Source organism: Sus scrofa, chromosome 2 (genome assembly GCF_054392235.1).
Source record: "Sus scrofa isolate SSC_HxYL_T2T_F1_AM1 chromosome 2, Sscrofa_HxYL_maternal_Yorkshire_Landrace_v2.0, whole genome shotgun sequence".
Lineage (NCBI taxonomy): Eukaryota > Metazoa > Chordata > Mammalia > Artiodactyla > Suidae > Sus > Sus scrofa.
Window position 1 is genome coordinate 69,226,140 of NC_139384.1, and position 13,690 is coordinate 69,239,829.

Here is a 13,690-nt window from a genome sequence, read left to right on the forward strand (position 1 = left end):
ATCCCTAATGCGTTTTCTTCTTCTGTAGAGTCCCTAAGAACTCAGACCCCACCTGCATGCCAGCCTGCACCTAGGTGGAGGAGAAAGTTTAGGACATTCTCCCTGCCTTGTTAAGCCACAAGCTGAAAGTTTTATGCATCACTTCCTCTCACATCTCACTGGCTGGAACTTAGTCATATGGCCGCACTTAGCTACAGAAGCATGCTGGGAAATGTAGTCTTTTAGACTAGCTTCAAAAACCAAAGCTGCCTACTTGGGGATGGGGTGGGGACCCTAATCAGTCTTACCCTCTACTTCCCCCAACAGTGGTGGCTGCCAATGACCTGAAGTGGCAGACTTCTGGCATTTTCCGGCCATTCATCGAGGTCAACATCATTGGGCCCCAGCTCAGCGACAAGAAACGCAAATTTGCGACCAAATCCAAGAACAACAGCTGGGCCCCTAAGTACAATGAGAGCTTCCAGTTGTGAGTCTGGGATACTTTGGGGAGCATGGAAAGGGGATATATAATGTATGAGCCTCAGGGTCCGCTAGGCAGGAGGGATGTCTGGTGGGCAAATGATATCTGGGGACAGGAAGGATCACATCATAGGTGGGGGTACTAGGAAGAAAGGCACTTTAGTGCATGAATGACATCAGTGGGAGGGACACAAGGATGGAGGAGACCACCTTGGAGGGCAGACAGGTCCCAGAGTGGGTAGTGAGTATGATATAACACTATGATGAGTGCTCATGAAGGGAAGGGGAAGTCTCTCTGGGCTGAAGGAGCTTGTTGGGCAGAACCATTTCTGGGGCTGGAGATTCTGGTCTGGTTAAAAGGGGTGGGGCAGGTCATCTGGAAGAGTCTGCTCTGGGGAACAAGAGTGGAGTGTGGCTTGGTCCAGGGCATGGGAATATGGGACACTTGGGTAGGGCTGGGATCCACATATAGATGGGGCTTCCTTGTGAGCAAGAATGATCTAGGTGTGGGCCATCAGGGGTCTAGAGTAGCAGATGGCCTGGGGAACAAGGTGTATAGAAGGGATACCTGGGGTGGGGATAGGGGTCGATGGATCTTGGGTCAGGTGTGAACCTCACTGGGGCAGGGTAACACTGGAGGATGTCCTTGGGGGACAGAGTGCAGAGGAGGAAGGGTCATCAGAGCTCAGGGGCCTTGAGGGACAAGAGTCAGGCCAATCCTGTCAGGGGAGAGCTCTTGATCAAAGGCTTTGGAGAGGTAGGCCACCTGAAACACTATGTAGGAGCAAGAACACCACCTACTAGGGAGCAGATGTCCCCTGAGGTGAGTCCAAGTGGTTGAAGGCTAGGAGTGCAGCCTGGGAAGATGCAAGAGATGGGTGTGGGCATAGTCTGAAAGGAGTGAGCTCTTGACCAGCCAGTATCAGGGCAGGGTCCAGCATCACTGAGGAGGTGGAGGCTGCTGGAGTGGGTAGTCACCTGTGGTGAGACATTAGGGCAGGGAGAGGGCATCTTGTGGGGGTGGGGGTGGGGGTTAAGAGGGGTGGTCCAGGGAGCATGGGGGAGAGGCCACAGCAAGGAGAGAACTTGGGTTCAGGTGGGAGGCTGGTAAAGGGGCTTCTTTGTGCCATATCTGGGGGCAGAATGGTGGAGGCAGCCAGCTGAGGTGGGTGCTGGTATGGAGTGGGATAAGATCCACTGACCCCCATCCCTACCCTAGGTATCCCCTCTGCACACCCTGTTCCCCAGGCCATCTGCTACTCTAGACCCCTGATGGCCTTCACCTAGATCACTCTTGCTAAGAAGCCCCATCTATATGTGATCCCAGCCCTACCCAAGTGACCCATATTCCCATGCCCCGAACCAAGCCACACACCACTCTTGCCTAGCCAGAGGAGCCTGGGGGAAGAGTCTCTTGGGATGGGGATGTGGCATGGCTGGGGCTTGAAGTAGGCTGGTGGCTTTATTGGGTGAGGAGAGAAAGGAGGAAGAGAGACTTGGAAGGGACCGTGCTGGGGATGGCAGTTTCCCCGCTGACTTGGGCGTGGTCCAGCGGGGTGGGGCCCGACCTAGGGTGGAAGCTCACGAAAATGGGAGGATCACTCGATGTGGGCGTGGCCCAGTTCGGGACACCCGGCTTGTGGGCGTGGCCGGTAGAGAGGTAGTGTCACCCGTAGGTAGGGCTGTAGCTGCCTAGTGGGAGGGACCTGTTCTCACGCATTTCCATCTCGCAGCACGCTGAGTGCCGACGCGGGCCCCGAGTGCTACGAGCTGCAGGTGTGCGTCAAGGACTACTGCTTCGCGCGTGAGGACCGCACGGTGGGGCTGGCCGTGCTGCAGCTGCGCGAGCTGGTCCAGCGAGGGAGCGCCGCCTGCTGGCTGCCGCTCGGCCGCCGCATCCACATGGACGACACGGGCCTCACGGTGCTGCGCATCCTGTCGCAACGCAGCAACGACGAAGTGGCCAAGGAGTTCGTCAAGCTCAAGTCGGACACGCGCTCCACCGAGGAAGGCGGGGCCGCGCCTGCCCCCTAGTGCGGGGCGCGCGGCCGAGCCAACACTGCGCTTGCGCAGAGCGTGCGGGGTGGGGCGGCGCCTGCGCGCTAGGACTTCCGAGAGGGCGGGTCTCTGCTGAGGGCGGACTGCCCCTGCGGCTTAGATTTAGCTTCCCCTTCTGGGGAAATGTGAATGGCAACACCCTGTGCCCTCAGGAGGCCACGCCCTAGGGCGCAGGGAAGGAAGAAGCCACCTTCCCCCTACTTGAGGCCACGTCCCCAGCGTCTAGGAGGCCTTTCGAGCTGAGATGGGAGGAAAACTCGCCCCCTATAGAGGAGGCTAGGTCCCAGGGGTGTGGTGCTGGGAGGCCTCGCCTCCTGCCCCCTGGAAAAGCCATAAATAAGATGGGTCCCCAACTCTTGGGGCCCAAGACCAATTTGCCAAGTATAGAACTCTCAGCTCCCTCGAGGGGCGGGCCCTGGGCAAGGGGCAAGGGCTTCCTGGAGCGCCCCCTGGGCTGGTCTGTGGGCTGGAGGGTTAGGATGGTGGTTGGAGAACATCCGTGGACCGGAGACCCTTTTGATGTTTGTGCAAAAAAATAAACGGGGAGCGGGGGAGGATGGGATTTCAAAAGCACATGCGCCCTCGGGCGCCCAAACCCTGGAGGTCAAGGGGACAGCTCTGGGGCACCCATGCTGCCCCCACTTCCCTGTGGGGGGGTTGCCTCCCCTTTTCCCCCCACATACCCAGTACTCATATTATAGAATTCAACCCATCCATTTGACAGATTGCAAAACCGAGGCCAAAAGAGATGCTTGAGACATGGCCGAGGGTCCCAGTGCCATACCCTCCCCACTCCCTTTAGCCTGTGTGCCCCATCCGAAGGGTGAGCTGAGATCGGATGACCCGATACAGCTCCCCAGTTGCTGCTAACCCTCTTCAGGGGACCTCCCCTAATCCTTAAAGGGATGGGAATTCTGGGCCAAGGCCCTCAGTGCCCCCTCCCACCTCTGGCTGCCAAGCAAAACCCCTGCCCTCAGCCCTTTCCAAGGGGGAGATAACCTGAGAACTCTCGACCTGCCAAAAAAAAAGAGTGAAGATGTGGGATTCCCTGGACCCAGCCCCCAACCCCAAGCCCTCCTTCCTCCCTTAAAATGCTCCAGTCAGGAAAGAAGAGAGACCAGAAACTAGGGTTTGTGTGTGAGAGAGAGAGAGAGAGAGAATATACAAACTTACTGGGAGCTTACTCCCCCAGACCTCATTCATTCATTCAGACACACAGGCCACAGAATATCCCCAGGTGGGGCCTCTAGATGCCTGGAGCTCTTCTCTACCAGAGATGATGAAGCAGTTTGGCCAGAGTCAAATTTCCCCATTTTAGCTCACACAGGCATTTTGGGAAAGTTTGACATGACTCATCTTTGCTCAGGATCTGCTTTTCTACCATGGACCAGTGTGTATATGCCATGATTTTTTTCTGCCAGATTGATAAGTACAGGGTTGTGCTGGGTTAGGGAGAAATCGAAACATAGGGATGAGATGAGGAGTAACTGGGCTCCTGGAGTTGGGATGGGGGGGCTACATCAGATAGGGAAGGTGGGAAGGAACAACCAACTGGAGAGAAAAGAGTGCCAGGCAGAGTGAATAGCAGGTGCAAAGGCTAAGAGGTGGGCTGACTTGAAGCATAGCCAGGTCAGCCTGGCTGGGGTTAAGTCAGCTAGGAAGGGGATGGGGGACAGTAATGAGATAGGGGAACTTTGCCGAGGTATCAGAACAGGTGGGGTCTTGTACATCACCCTGAGGAGTTTTGATTTCACCCTAGGCTGGGTATTTAAAAGGAGAATTTAAAGCTGAAGAGAGTCTGGATTTCAGCTTTCAAAATCTCCCTGTGGCTACCTCGTGAAGAATGGAATGAGGTGGTGGTGGGTGGTGGGGGAGAGGGGGCAGGCAGGGACAAAGTACTTTCAAGACACTGAAATTAATTCTTGGAAAGATTTTGGAGGATGTATTAAAAAGAAAAAGTGAACTCTACCTTAGATGAACCCCAGAATCCCTAGGTACAGAGAAGTCCTAGTTGTGCACTGCCCAAGGGTTTGGCACCTGTAAGGAGGCCATGTGCAAACTGAATGTTGCATGTTTATGGTGATGGTTTCCCGTTATGTGAACAAGAGTCTGGAAGAAGCAGCAGTATTTTCTAATTTACCTGGAAGTATTTTAATGTGTCCCCTAACTTCAGGCAGTTTTCAGTGACTGAAGGTTCTGAACCAGAGATGAGGACGAAGTTCTCATTCAGGACAGTTGCGGGGGTGGGGGTGGGGCGCCACGGTGCCAAGGGCAAGGGACAGGCTGGGAGTTGGCTTAGAGGGAACTTGGAGTCTCCTTCCTAATGACTAAGAAGCAGTTTTGAACTGAGAGGTGGAGGTGGGCTGGATGGCTGACTTGGGGTTGAGAACACCAGCAACACCCAAGGGAAGGTAATCTGTGATCTGGGGTGGGCTCTGAAAAATTATTTGGATGACTGGCAGGAAAAGGGGGAGTTGAGCTGCTGCTAGAGAGAGCCAAGGTGTTTCCAAAAAAATTCACTGTGAGGCTCTCTGGTCAAGGCATGTGTGCCTGTGTGTTTGTGTGTGTGTGTGTGTGTGTGTGTGTGTGTGTGTGTGTGTGTGTGTAGGGTTCCCCAGTACTGGCCTAGGCACGTGGAAAGAACCTCAGGGAGTATTTATCGAAGTACTTTTTCTGACTCCCAGGCAAGAACTGTTATGGAAACTTCCTCCTTTCCCCCCTCCCGGCCCCGCCCAAGAACTCTTATTTGTTCCTCAAAACACATCACAAATGTTCCCTCCTGATTCTCGAACCCCTCAGAACTTCCCCAGCCTCTGTCCCTCCTCCTATGTCCGTCCCTTCCCCAGCCTCTGTCTCTGATGCCGTGGGGGTGTCTTTGAAAGGCTCTCTTTCCCCCTAGATGGGGGTATGTGGCCTCTTGAGGGCCCCAAGTTCGCCCAGCACAGGCTGGGCACAGCAAGGTGGCAAGGAAAGAAGGACTGGTTGAGTTATGTCTCGCGCAGGGGGCTCTGCTTGTGTGCCTGCGTATCCGGGTGTGTGTCTATACCAACCTTTCCCTCCCACACAGATCTGGGTACACAGGAGGTGTTCTAGCCAGACTGGTCGAGCCACAGAACATGCAGGAAGGCGAATGGAAGTGTTTGAAATCCAGACATTCCTGTATTAGAACAACAAGGCTCGGGAGAGGCACAGGGCTTTCCCCAAGGCCAGCCAGCATTAGATGATCCCTTTGAGCTTTCACCACTTTGTCCAAGGTTCTGAGCCCAGCCAGGATTTGGGGGACTTCATTTGGACCTCTCTCCATGCCAGGAGATCACCCCAGAGTTCTGTGGTTTGTGGAAAGGATAAAGTAGGGGTGTAGTGGGATGGGGGTGTGTGAGACACTGAAGGACATCTTGATAGAGGCAATCCCCCCCTTCAAAAGGGACAGAGACACTGAGTAAGGACACGAAGAGAGAAGAGGGAGAGCTGTACAGCAGAAATTGACAGAACATTGTAATCCACTATAGTTTTAAGAAACAATAAAAATCTTAAAAAAAAAAGGGGGGGAGGGAAAGACAGAGGGGCACAGGGGGAAAATAAGGAGGGTAAGATCACCCCCAGTTGGGGACAGCCAGAGCTGTGAAATGGAGAGAGACTCAGAACTGGGGAGATGGATTGACAGAGAAGAGAGAAAAAGCAAAATCTGTTCTCCCTGGCTCTCATCTCAAAGGGTATACCTAAAATGAGGAGGTGCCCAGCTGTCCACCCTAATCCTGGCTCTCAGGCACCAACCTGGAACCTCACCGTGCCCCCATCAGAGATGCAAAAAAAACAAAACCTTAACACCCAACCAGAAATCCTTGGGACCTCTCTTGGCTGGGACCTCAGAGACCTGTCCCCCACCTCCTGTGCTGTCCATTTTGCAGATGGGAACACTGGGGCAAAGCGGAGACAGCCCAGAGTTGCCCTAACTCTGCTGCCCAGGTGGAGAGGGAGGAGAGCTCCCTGAGAGGCTCATCCACATTGTGACCCCTGCTGTCCTCTGAACATCCTTTCCTAAGAACTGTCAAGGACCAAAGTCATCTTTTGCTGACACATGTTGCTTTTCTCTTTGCCTTTTTTTTTTTTTTTTAAGAGACAAATCAAGTTGATGGTGTCGAGTAAGACCCCCTCCATCTTCCACCCCCGACCTGCCCCACCCAGCCATAGTGGCTCACTGGAGAGACACAGGTCACAGGCGGCAGGTCCCCATACATCCTCAGCCACACAGCCAGGGGAACTCAGACCCCATCCCTGGCCCCGGCCCCCTGAGACCGCCCCCCCCGAACCTGGCCATGCAGTCCAGGGAGGTTCTTCCTCCACACATCTTCTCTAAGCATGTGATTGTAAATGTAAATCAAAGCAATGTTTGTTTGTTTGTTTTAATTCCATCCCGTCAGTCCGGTATCTGCACAGATGCCCCCATTTCTCTGTAAATATGTGACTTGGAACAAATGTTTAAAAACCAATGAGAAGTGGTCATGAATGCATGGTGTTGAGATGTTTTGCACTATTCTGATTTTTTGGTCTCTGTAAAAATATTTTATTAACAGCAGACATTAAAAAAAGAAAAAGGACACAGCTTTAGATGTGTGGGTGGTGGCCTCCTTGCATCCCCATATTGGGAAAAAAAAAAAATGGAGCATGTATTATGGGCAGCAGCTGTTGAACACACTTCCTGCCCATGAAAGCAATGCATCCACAACTACCATGGTCCCACTTTACAAAAGAGAAAAACAGATGCAGAGAGGGGAGATATTTCGGAAGAGGCAGAGCCAAGATCTGAACCTAGGATACTGGGCAGCTGTTGCTCTTAGCTCAAGCAAGTTAAGACACAAATGCCAGCCAAAGATATACTCAAATTCAATCTGCATCCCCATGTTTGGGTTGGTTTGGTTTTTTTGCCTGTGCCCATGGCATATGGAAGTTCCCAGGCCAGAGAAAGAACCTGCACTACAGCAGCAACCTGAGCTGCTGCAGTGATAAGTCGGGCTCGCTGCGCCACAGAACTCCTGTTTTGTTTTTTGATGGAGCAGATGAGAATCTCATTTCACAATCTTGAGTGTGCAAACAATGAAAATCTCATTTTTCTTTTTCTTTTTTTTTCTTTTTGTCTTTTTAGGGCCACATCCGCATCATATGGAGGTTCCCAGGCTAGGGGTGGAATCAGAGCTGCAGCTTCCAGCCTATGCCACAGCCATAGCAATGCCGGATCCAAGCTGCATCTGAGATCTATACCACAGCTCATGGCAACACCAGATGCTTAACCCACTGAGCAAGGCCAGGGATCAAACCCTCCTCCTCATGGATACTAGTCAGGTTCTTAATCCACTGAGCCACAATGGGAACTCTGGAACTTCATTTTTCTAAGCAGAATTTACTTCTCTTTCAAGCCCCCATCCCACCAGGAGAAGAAATGGAATCTCACTCAACTCAGGATTTCCTCAGGAAAGGCAGGATCTCTCCCCTCCTAAAACCTGGGGTTGTGTCTACATTTGAGTGGCCAGGGCCAGGAGTATGGGATCCACCACTGGGAGTGAGTTTGATGAGTGCTTTTGGCTGCAAGTAACAGCCAAAAGGGCTAAAAGTAGAACAAAAATGGGGGTAAACCCCAGAGTTGCTGAGTTTAGGGTTTAGGGTTAAGGTTAGTTGCTTTCTGTGCTAGGAGGAATTTTGCTCTAATGCACTGAGTCCCACAGATGACACCATACCTATCTACTAGGGAGAGGCTTACTTCTGCCATTCTCTAGGAAGAGAAATTCTGACAAATGACATGAATGAAGTGTGTCCTTGAGTAACAAAAAAAAAAAAAGCAAGACAGAGGAGGATTCAAAGAATATAACACCATTTTAATAAAGCTCAAAATACATACAGGAGTTCCCTGGTGGTTCAGTGGGTTACAGATCTGGTATTGTCACTGCTGTGACTTGTGTTGCTGCTGTGGCACGGGTTCAGTCCCTGGCCTGGGAACTTCTGCATGCTGCACACATGACCAAAAAAAAGATACACAAGATACACCCACAGAGATTTTGTTTAAGGCAACCACAAGTCTGTCCTCCATGTCCTTGAGTTTGTTTCTTTTCTGTAGATAGGTCATTTGTGCCGTATATTAGATTCCAGATAAAAGTGATATCACATGGTGCTTGTCTTTCTCTTTCTGACTTACTTCACTTAGTATGAGAATCTCTAGTTCCATCCACGTTGCTGTAAATGGCATTATTCTATTCTTTTTTATGGCTGAGTAGTATTCCATTGGGTATATGGCAAAGATGTGGTGACATTGGAACTCCAGCAATTCCACTTCTGAGCACATGCCCAAAAGAATTGAAAGCAGGATCTCAAAAAGATAATTGTTCACCCATGTTCATTTTCTTTCTTTGTTTTTTTTCTTATTTTCTTTATATGGCCGCACCCACGGCATATGGAAGTTCCCAGGCTAGGGGTCCAGTCAGAGGTACAGCTGCCAGTCTATGCCACAGCGACAGCAATGCGGGACCCAAGCCACATCTTCAACCTATACCACAGATTGTGGCAATGCCAGATCCTTAACCCACTGATTGAGGCCAGGGATGGAACCCGCATCCTCATGGGTACTCGTCGGGTTTGTTACCACTGAGCCACAACAGGAACTCCTGTGCACCCGTGTTCCTAACAACAATATTCACAATAGCAAAAATATGGAAGAAACACAATGGTCCATCAACAGAAGAAAAAAAATACCTAAAATGTGGCCCATCCATTCAGAGATATTGTTCAGCCTTAAAAGTAGGATGGACAGGGAGTTTGGGTTAGTAGATGCAAACGATTGCATTTGGAGTGGGTAAGCCACTTTCCAGATCACTCACATAGTTGTTAGCAGGATTACACTCCTTGCTGTTCATCAGGGGGCAGCTGCCCTCAGTTCCATGCCATGTAGTCGTCTCCACAGGACAGCTTACAACGTGGTAGCTGGTTTCATCAGGGAAAGAGAGAGAAACAGAAGTCTCAGTCCTTTGTAACCTAATCTTGGAAGTAACATTCCATTACTTTTGTCATAACGTATTGGTTGGAAGGGAGTCACATCAAGGGGAGATTATACAGGGGCTTGAAGACCAGGCAGAGATTATTGAGAGCCAACTTGGAGGCTCCCTAACTATGGCCACATTCTCTCTGGTTTCAAATTCTTGCTCTAACCTTGAACATTACAGGACTTTGGTTTTTGTGTCTGGTTTTGAGCATTTTGGTCTGCTTTTTCTGCTAGAACAAATGCATTGTCAGTAGAGCACAAGCCAACATCATAAATAAGTTGGAAGGATAATCCTGCTTCAGGTTTACAAGGGCTCCACTGATGATTTTCATTAAAAAGAATTTGAGGACCCTGGCCCATCCAACATGAAACTGTACTCAAAAACCCAACTTTGAGCCTATTAAAGATCTCAGTGTGAAAAGCAAAATGATAAAAATTGTAAAAGTCAGGAGGTCCCGTTGTGGCTCAGTGGTTAACGGATCTGACTAGGAACCATGAGGTTGCAGGATCGATTCCTGGCCTCACTCAGTGGGTTAAGGATCCGGCATTGCCGTGAGCTGTGGTGTAGGTCACAGAGGCGGCTCGGATCCCACGTTGCTGTGGTTCTGGCGTAGGCCGGCAGCTGCCGCTCTGATTGGACCCCTAGTCTGGGAACCTCCATGTGCCACAGGAGCGGCCCAAGAAATGACAAAAGACCAAAAAAAAAAAAAAAATTGTAGAAGTCAATGTAAAAGGATAGCTTCATTATCCTGGCACCAGGAAAAAATTGTAAATAAGACTCAAAAAGCATAAAAGGAGAAGCTACAGGAAAAGATGATCAACTCAATACCATTACAAAATGAAGAATTTCAATAGCTGAGACATGGAAACAACCTAAACCTCCATTGACAGATGAATAGATAAAGAAGATCATATATATATATATATATGATCTGGCGTTGCTGTGGCTGTAGTGCAGGCTGGCAGCTGCCACTCCGATTCAACCCCTAGCTCTGGGAACTAGCAGCTGAGGGATCCAGTGTTGTCATAAAACTGTTCCAGAACTAGAGAGAGATGGTGGTCTCATAACTTTGTGACTGTATTAAATGTCACTTAATTGTACACTTTAATTAGTTACTTTGATATTATGTGAATCTCACCAAAATAAACAATAATAAATAAATAACTTAATTTTAAAAAGAAATGTTGGGAATTCCCTAGTGGCTCAGAGGCTTAAGGATTGGCATTGTCACTGCTGTGACACTAGTTTGATCCCTGGCCTGGGAAATTCTGCACATGGGGTAGGGGGTGGGAGGAGAGGCAAAAAAAAAAAAAAAAAATTATCGCTCCTATTACAACATGGATGAACCTGGAAGGCATTATGCTGCGTGAAAGAAGATCCATGCAGCATGACAACTATTGTATGATTCCACTTCTAGGAGGTCCCTAGAGTTGTCAAATTTATAGAAACAGAAGGGCGATTCTCAGGGGCTGGAGGAGGGGAGGATGGAGAGTTAGTGTTTCATGGGGACAGAGTTTCTGTCTGGGAAGATGAACAAGTTTGGAAATGGATAGTGGTGATGGTGGCACAACAGTGTAAACATACAAAGTGCCATGGGATTATACACTTTATTATTATAATTATTATTATTATTTTTGTCTTTTTGCCATTTCTAGGGCCACTCCCTGCAGCATATAGAGGTTCCCAGGCTAGGGGTCTAATCAGAGCTGTAGACACCAGCCCACACCACAGCCACAGCCACAGTGACCCCAAATCCCAGCCGCGTCTGCGACCTACCCCACAGCTCACGGCAACGCCAGATCCTTAACCTACTGAGTGAGGCCAGGAATCGAACCTGCAACCTCATGGTTCCTAGTCGGATTTGTTAACCACTGCGCCACGATGGGAACTCTGGATTGTATGCTTTATGGGCTAAATTTATGTTCCCCGAATTTTACCTCAATTAAAAATAATTGGGGGGGGGGTGGTTTCCCATTGTGGCTCAGTGGCAACGAACCCAATTAATATCCATGAGGATGTGGGGGAGTTCCCGTCGTGGCTCAGTGGTTAATGAATCCTACTAGGAACCATGAGGATGAGGGTTCAATCCCTGGTCTTGCTGGGTGGGTTAAGGATTACAGCATTGCCATGAGCTGTGGTGTAAGTTGCAGGCTCCGACTTGGATCCCGTGTTGCTGTGGCCGTGGAGTAGGAAGGCAGCCGCAGCTCCAATTTGACCCCCAGCCCAGGAACTTCCATATGCCACAGGTGCGGCCCTAAAAGGGAAAAAAATTTTTTTCTAAGCAATGAAACAGGCGACTGGCCAGATTTGGCCCTGGGGCCATAGTTTGCCAACCCCTGACATGATCCGCACTTCTTCAACTTCCCTTCCCATTTCTCCTCACTTCTTCCAACCTTAGGCTAAACTCTAGCACCACTGTGTATGCTCACTGCCACACTCCACTCTCACCAGAGTCCTCCAGCCAGCCTCATCCCATCCTCCACTTCTCCCCCCCACCTCCTTAAACTATCCGCCCTCCCATTGACCCACACCTCCTTGTCAGGACACCTGCCAACACAGCAGTGTCATCCAGGGAATGTCAGCGAGATGCCCACTCAGTTCCTGGAGGGTGTGACACAATTACGTGACTCATGACCTAGGCGAGATTATATTTCATTCCATGATTTGTTGCATGGCATTATAATGACTCTGTTCCTAATCCTGCAATTACATAGAATGGTTTCTCGATTATGCAGCCTGCAATTACACAAATATTCTTACCATCAGAGTTATAAATGAGGCGGAGTGATGACCCACCCCTGCCCAGCCCCTTTCTGGGCAGAGGCAGCAAAGCTGTCACCATGCTCCAAGATGTCCCTTGCAGCTGCGCCTGCCTGTGCTTGGGTCTACCGGCTTGGGGTGCCCTGTGTGTGTGCTGGGTGGGAGGGTGGGGGTTGGAAGGCAGAGGGAACCAGAGCTGTCTTGGTTTTGCTTCCTCTTCACTCTGCCATCAGCCAGGCAGGGAAGCCACTGTTACTTTGGAAACCAAATTCCCTTGTTCTGGGACAAGAGGGCATTGAAAAGCCATTGTGATGGAGGCAAAGACTGTATCAGATCCTGAAGGACAGGTCCTGAATCACAGATGCAGGCTGTTGTGCCTGAAGCTGGAGGTTTCAAGGATCTCCTGACTGTCCACCTTCTGTGAGTGTGGGGAGCCTCCGTTCCCCTGGTGAGCCAGTTCTATGGAGTCATTCCTGTAGGAATGTTCTAGAAGGAAGGAGGTGGTTCTCCCGGAAGTTCAGAGAGCAAAAGAGAGATCAGAGTTAAATAACTGGATGGGGGCATCAAACTAAAACTCAGGTTTCCAGGCACCACCTCCACGTTTCTGACCCCTTCATTCTGGAGGCAGAACCTGAGCATCTACATTTTATGTATGTATGTATGTATTTTTAGGGCCACACCCTCAGCACATGGAGGTTCCCAGGCTAGGGGTTGAATCAGAGCTGTATAGCCACTGGCCTACACCACAGCCACAGCAACTCAGGATCCTTAACCCACTGAGCGATGCCAGGGATCAAACCTGCAACCTCATGGTTACTAGTCGGATTCGTTTCCACTGTGCGACAACGGGAACTCCGAGAATCTACATTTTAATCAGATGTTTCATAGCAAAGGAAACTTCGCTTTATGCCATGAATAAAATCCTTCTAGGGACTCATGTCTCCTAGAGTCTGAAAGGAATTGAGTATAGCGATTCTGGACCTTGGCACTATAGACTTTTGGGATCCAATTGTGCTTTGTTATGGGGTTCCCCCCACCCCCAGGCACTGCAGGGCATTTAGCTTCTGTCCACTAGATGCCAACAGCATCCACCCCTAGTCATGACAACCAGAAATGTATCCAGACATCACCAAACGTCCCTGAGGGACAAAATCACCCCTGGGCTGAGATCTGACAGGTTAAAATAAGATTTGGAAACATCACATATAACTATAACACATGACAAATTAAATGACTCTAGTGTTCTATGACAAGGGATTGGTTAATAAGCTTGGATTATCCTTCCTTATAGATACATGATAAATAGGATTTAACAAGAAGAGTAAATATGGCACCTTCTATTGAAACCTGTAGCCTGCATTTCTGTTAATCCAGTAATCCCACCT

The 13,690-nt window shown here is 49.9% G+C and overlaps 1 protein-coding gene across 29 annotated transcripts in view; it reads left to right on the plus strand.

The window, feature by feature from the left end:
• Window positions 1-7,119, plus strand: part of UNC13A (unc-13 homolog A) — a 72,095-nt gene extending 64,976 nt beyond the window's left edge. For all 29 annotated transcript variants that reach the window (XM_085012348.1, XM_085012352.1, XM_021083555.2 and 26 more), the window contains 2 exons: window positions 307-466; window positions 2,193-7,119. In XM_085012348.1, the coding sequence (XP_084868474.1) occupies window positions 307-466; window positions 2,193-2,493 (461 nt within the window). In that variant the 3' untranslated portion in view covers window positions 2,494-7,119. The remainder of the gene's footprint in view (window positions 1-306; window positions 467-2,192) is intronic.
• Window positions 7,120-13,690: the final 6,571 nt, after the last annotated feature.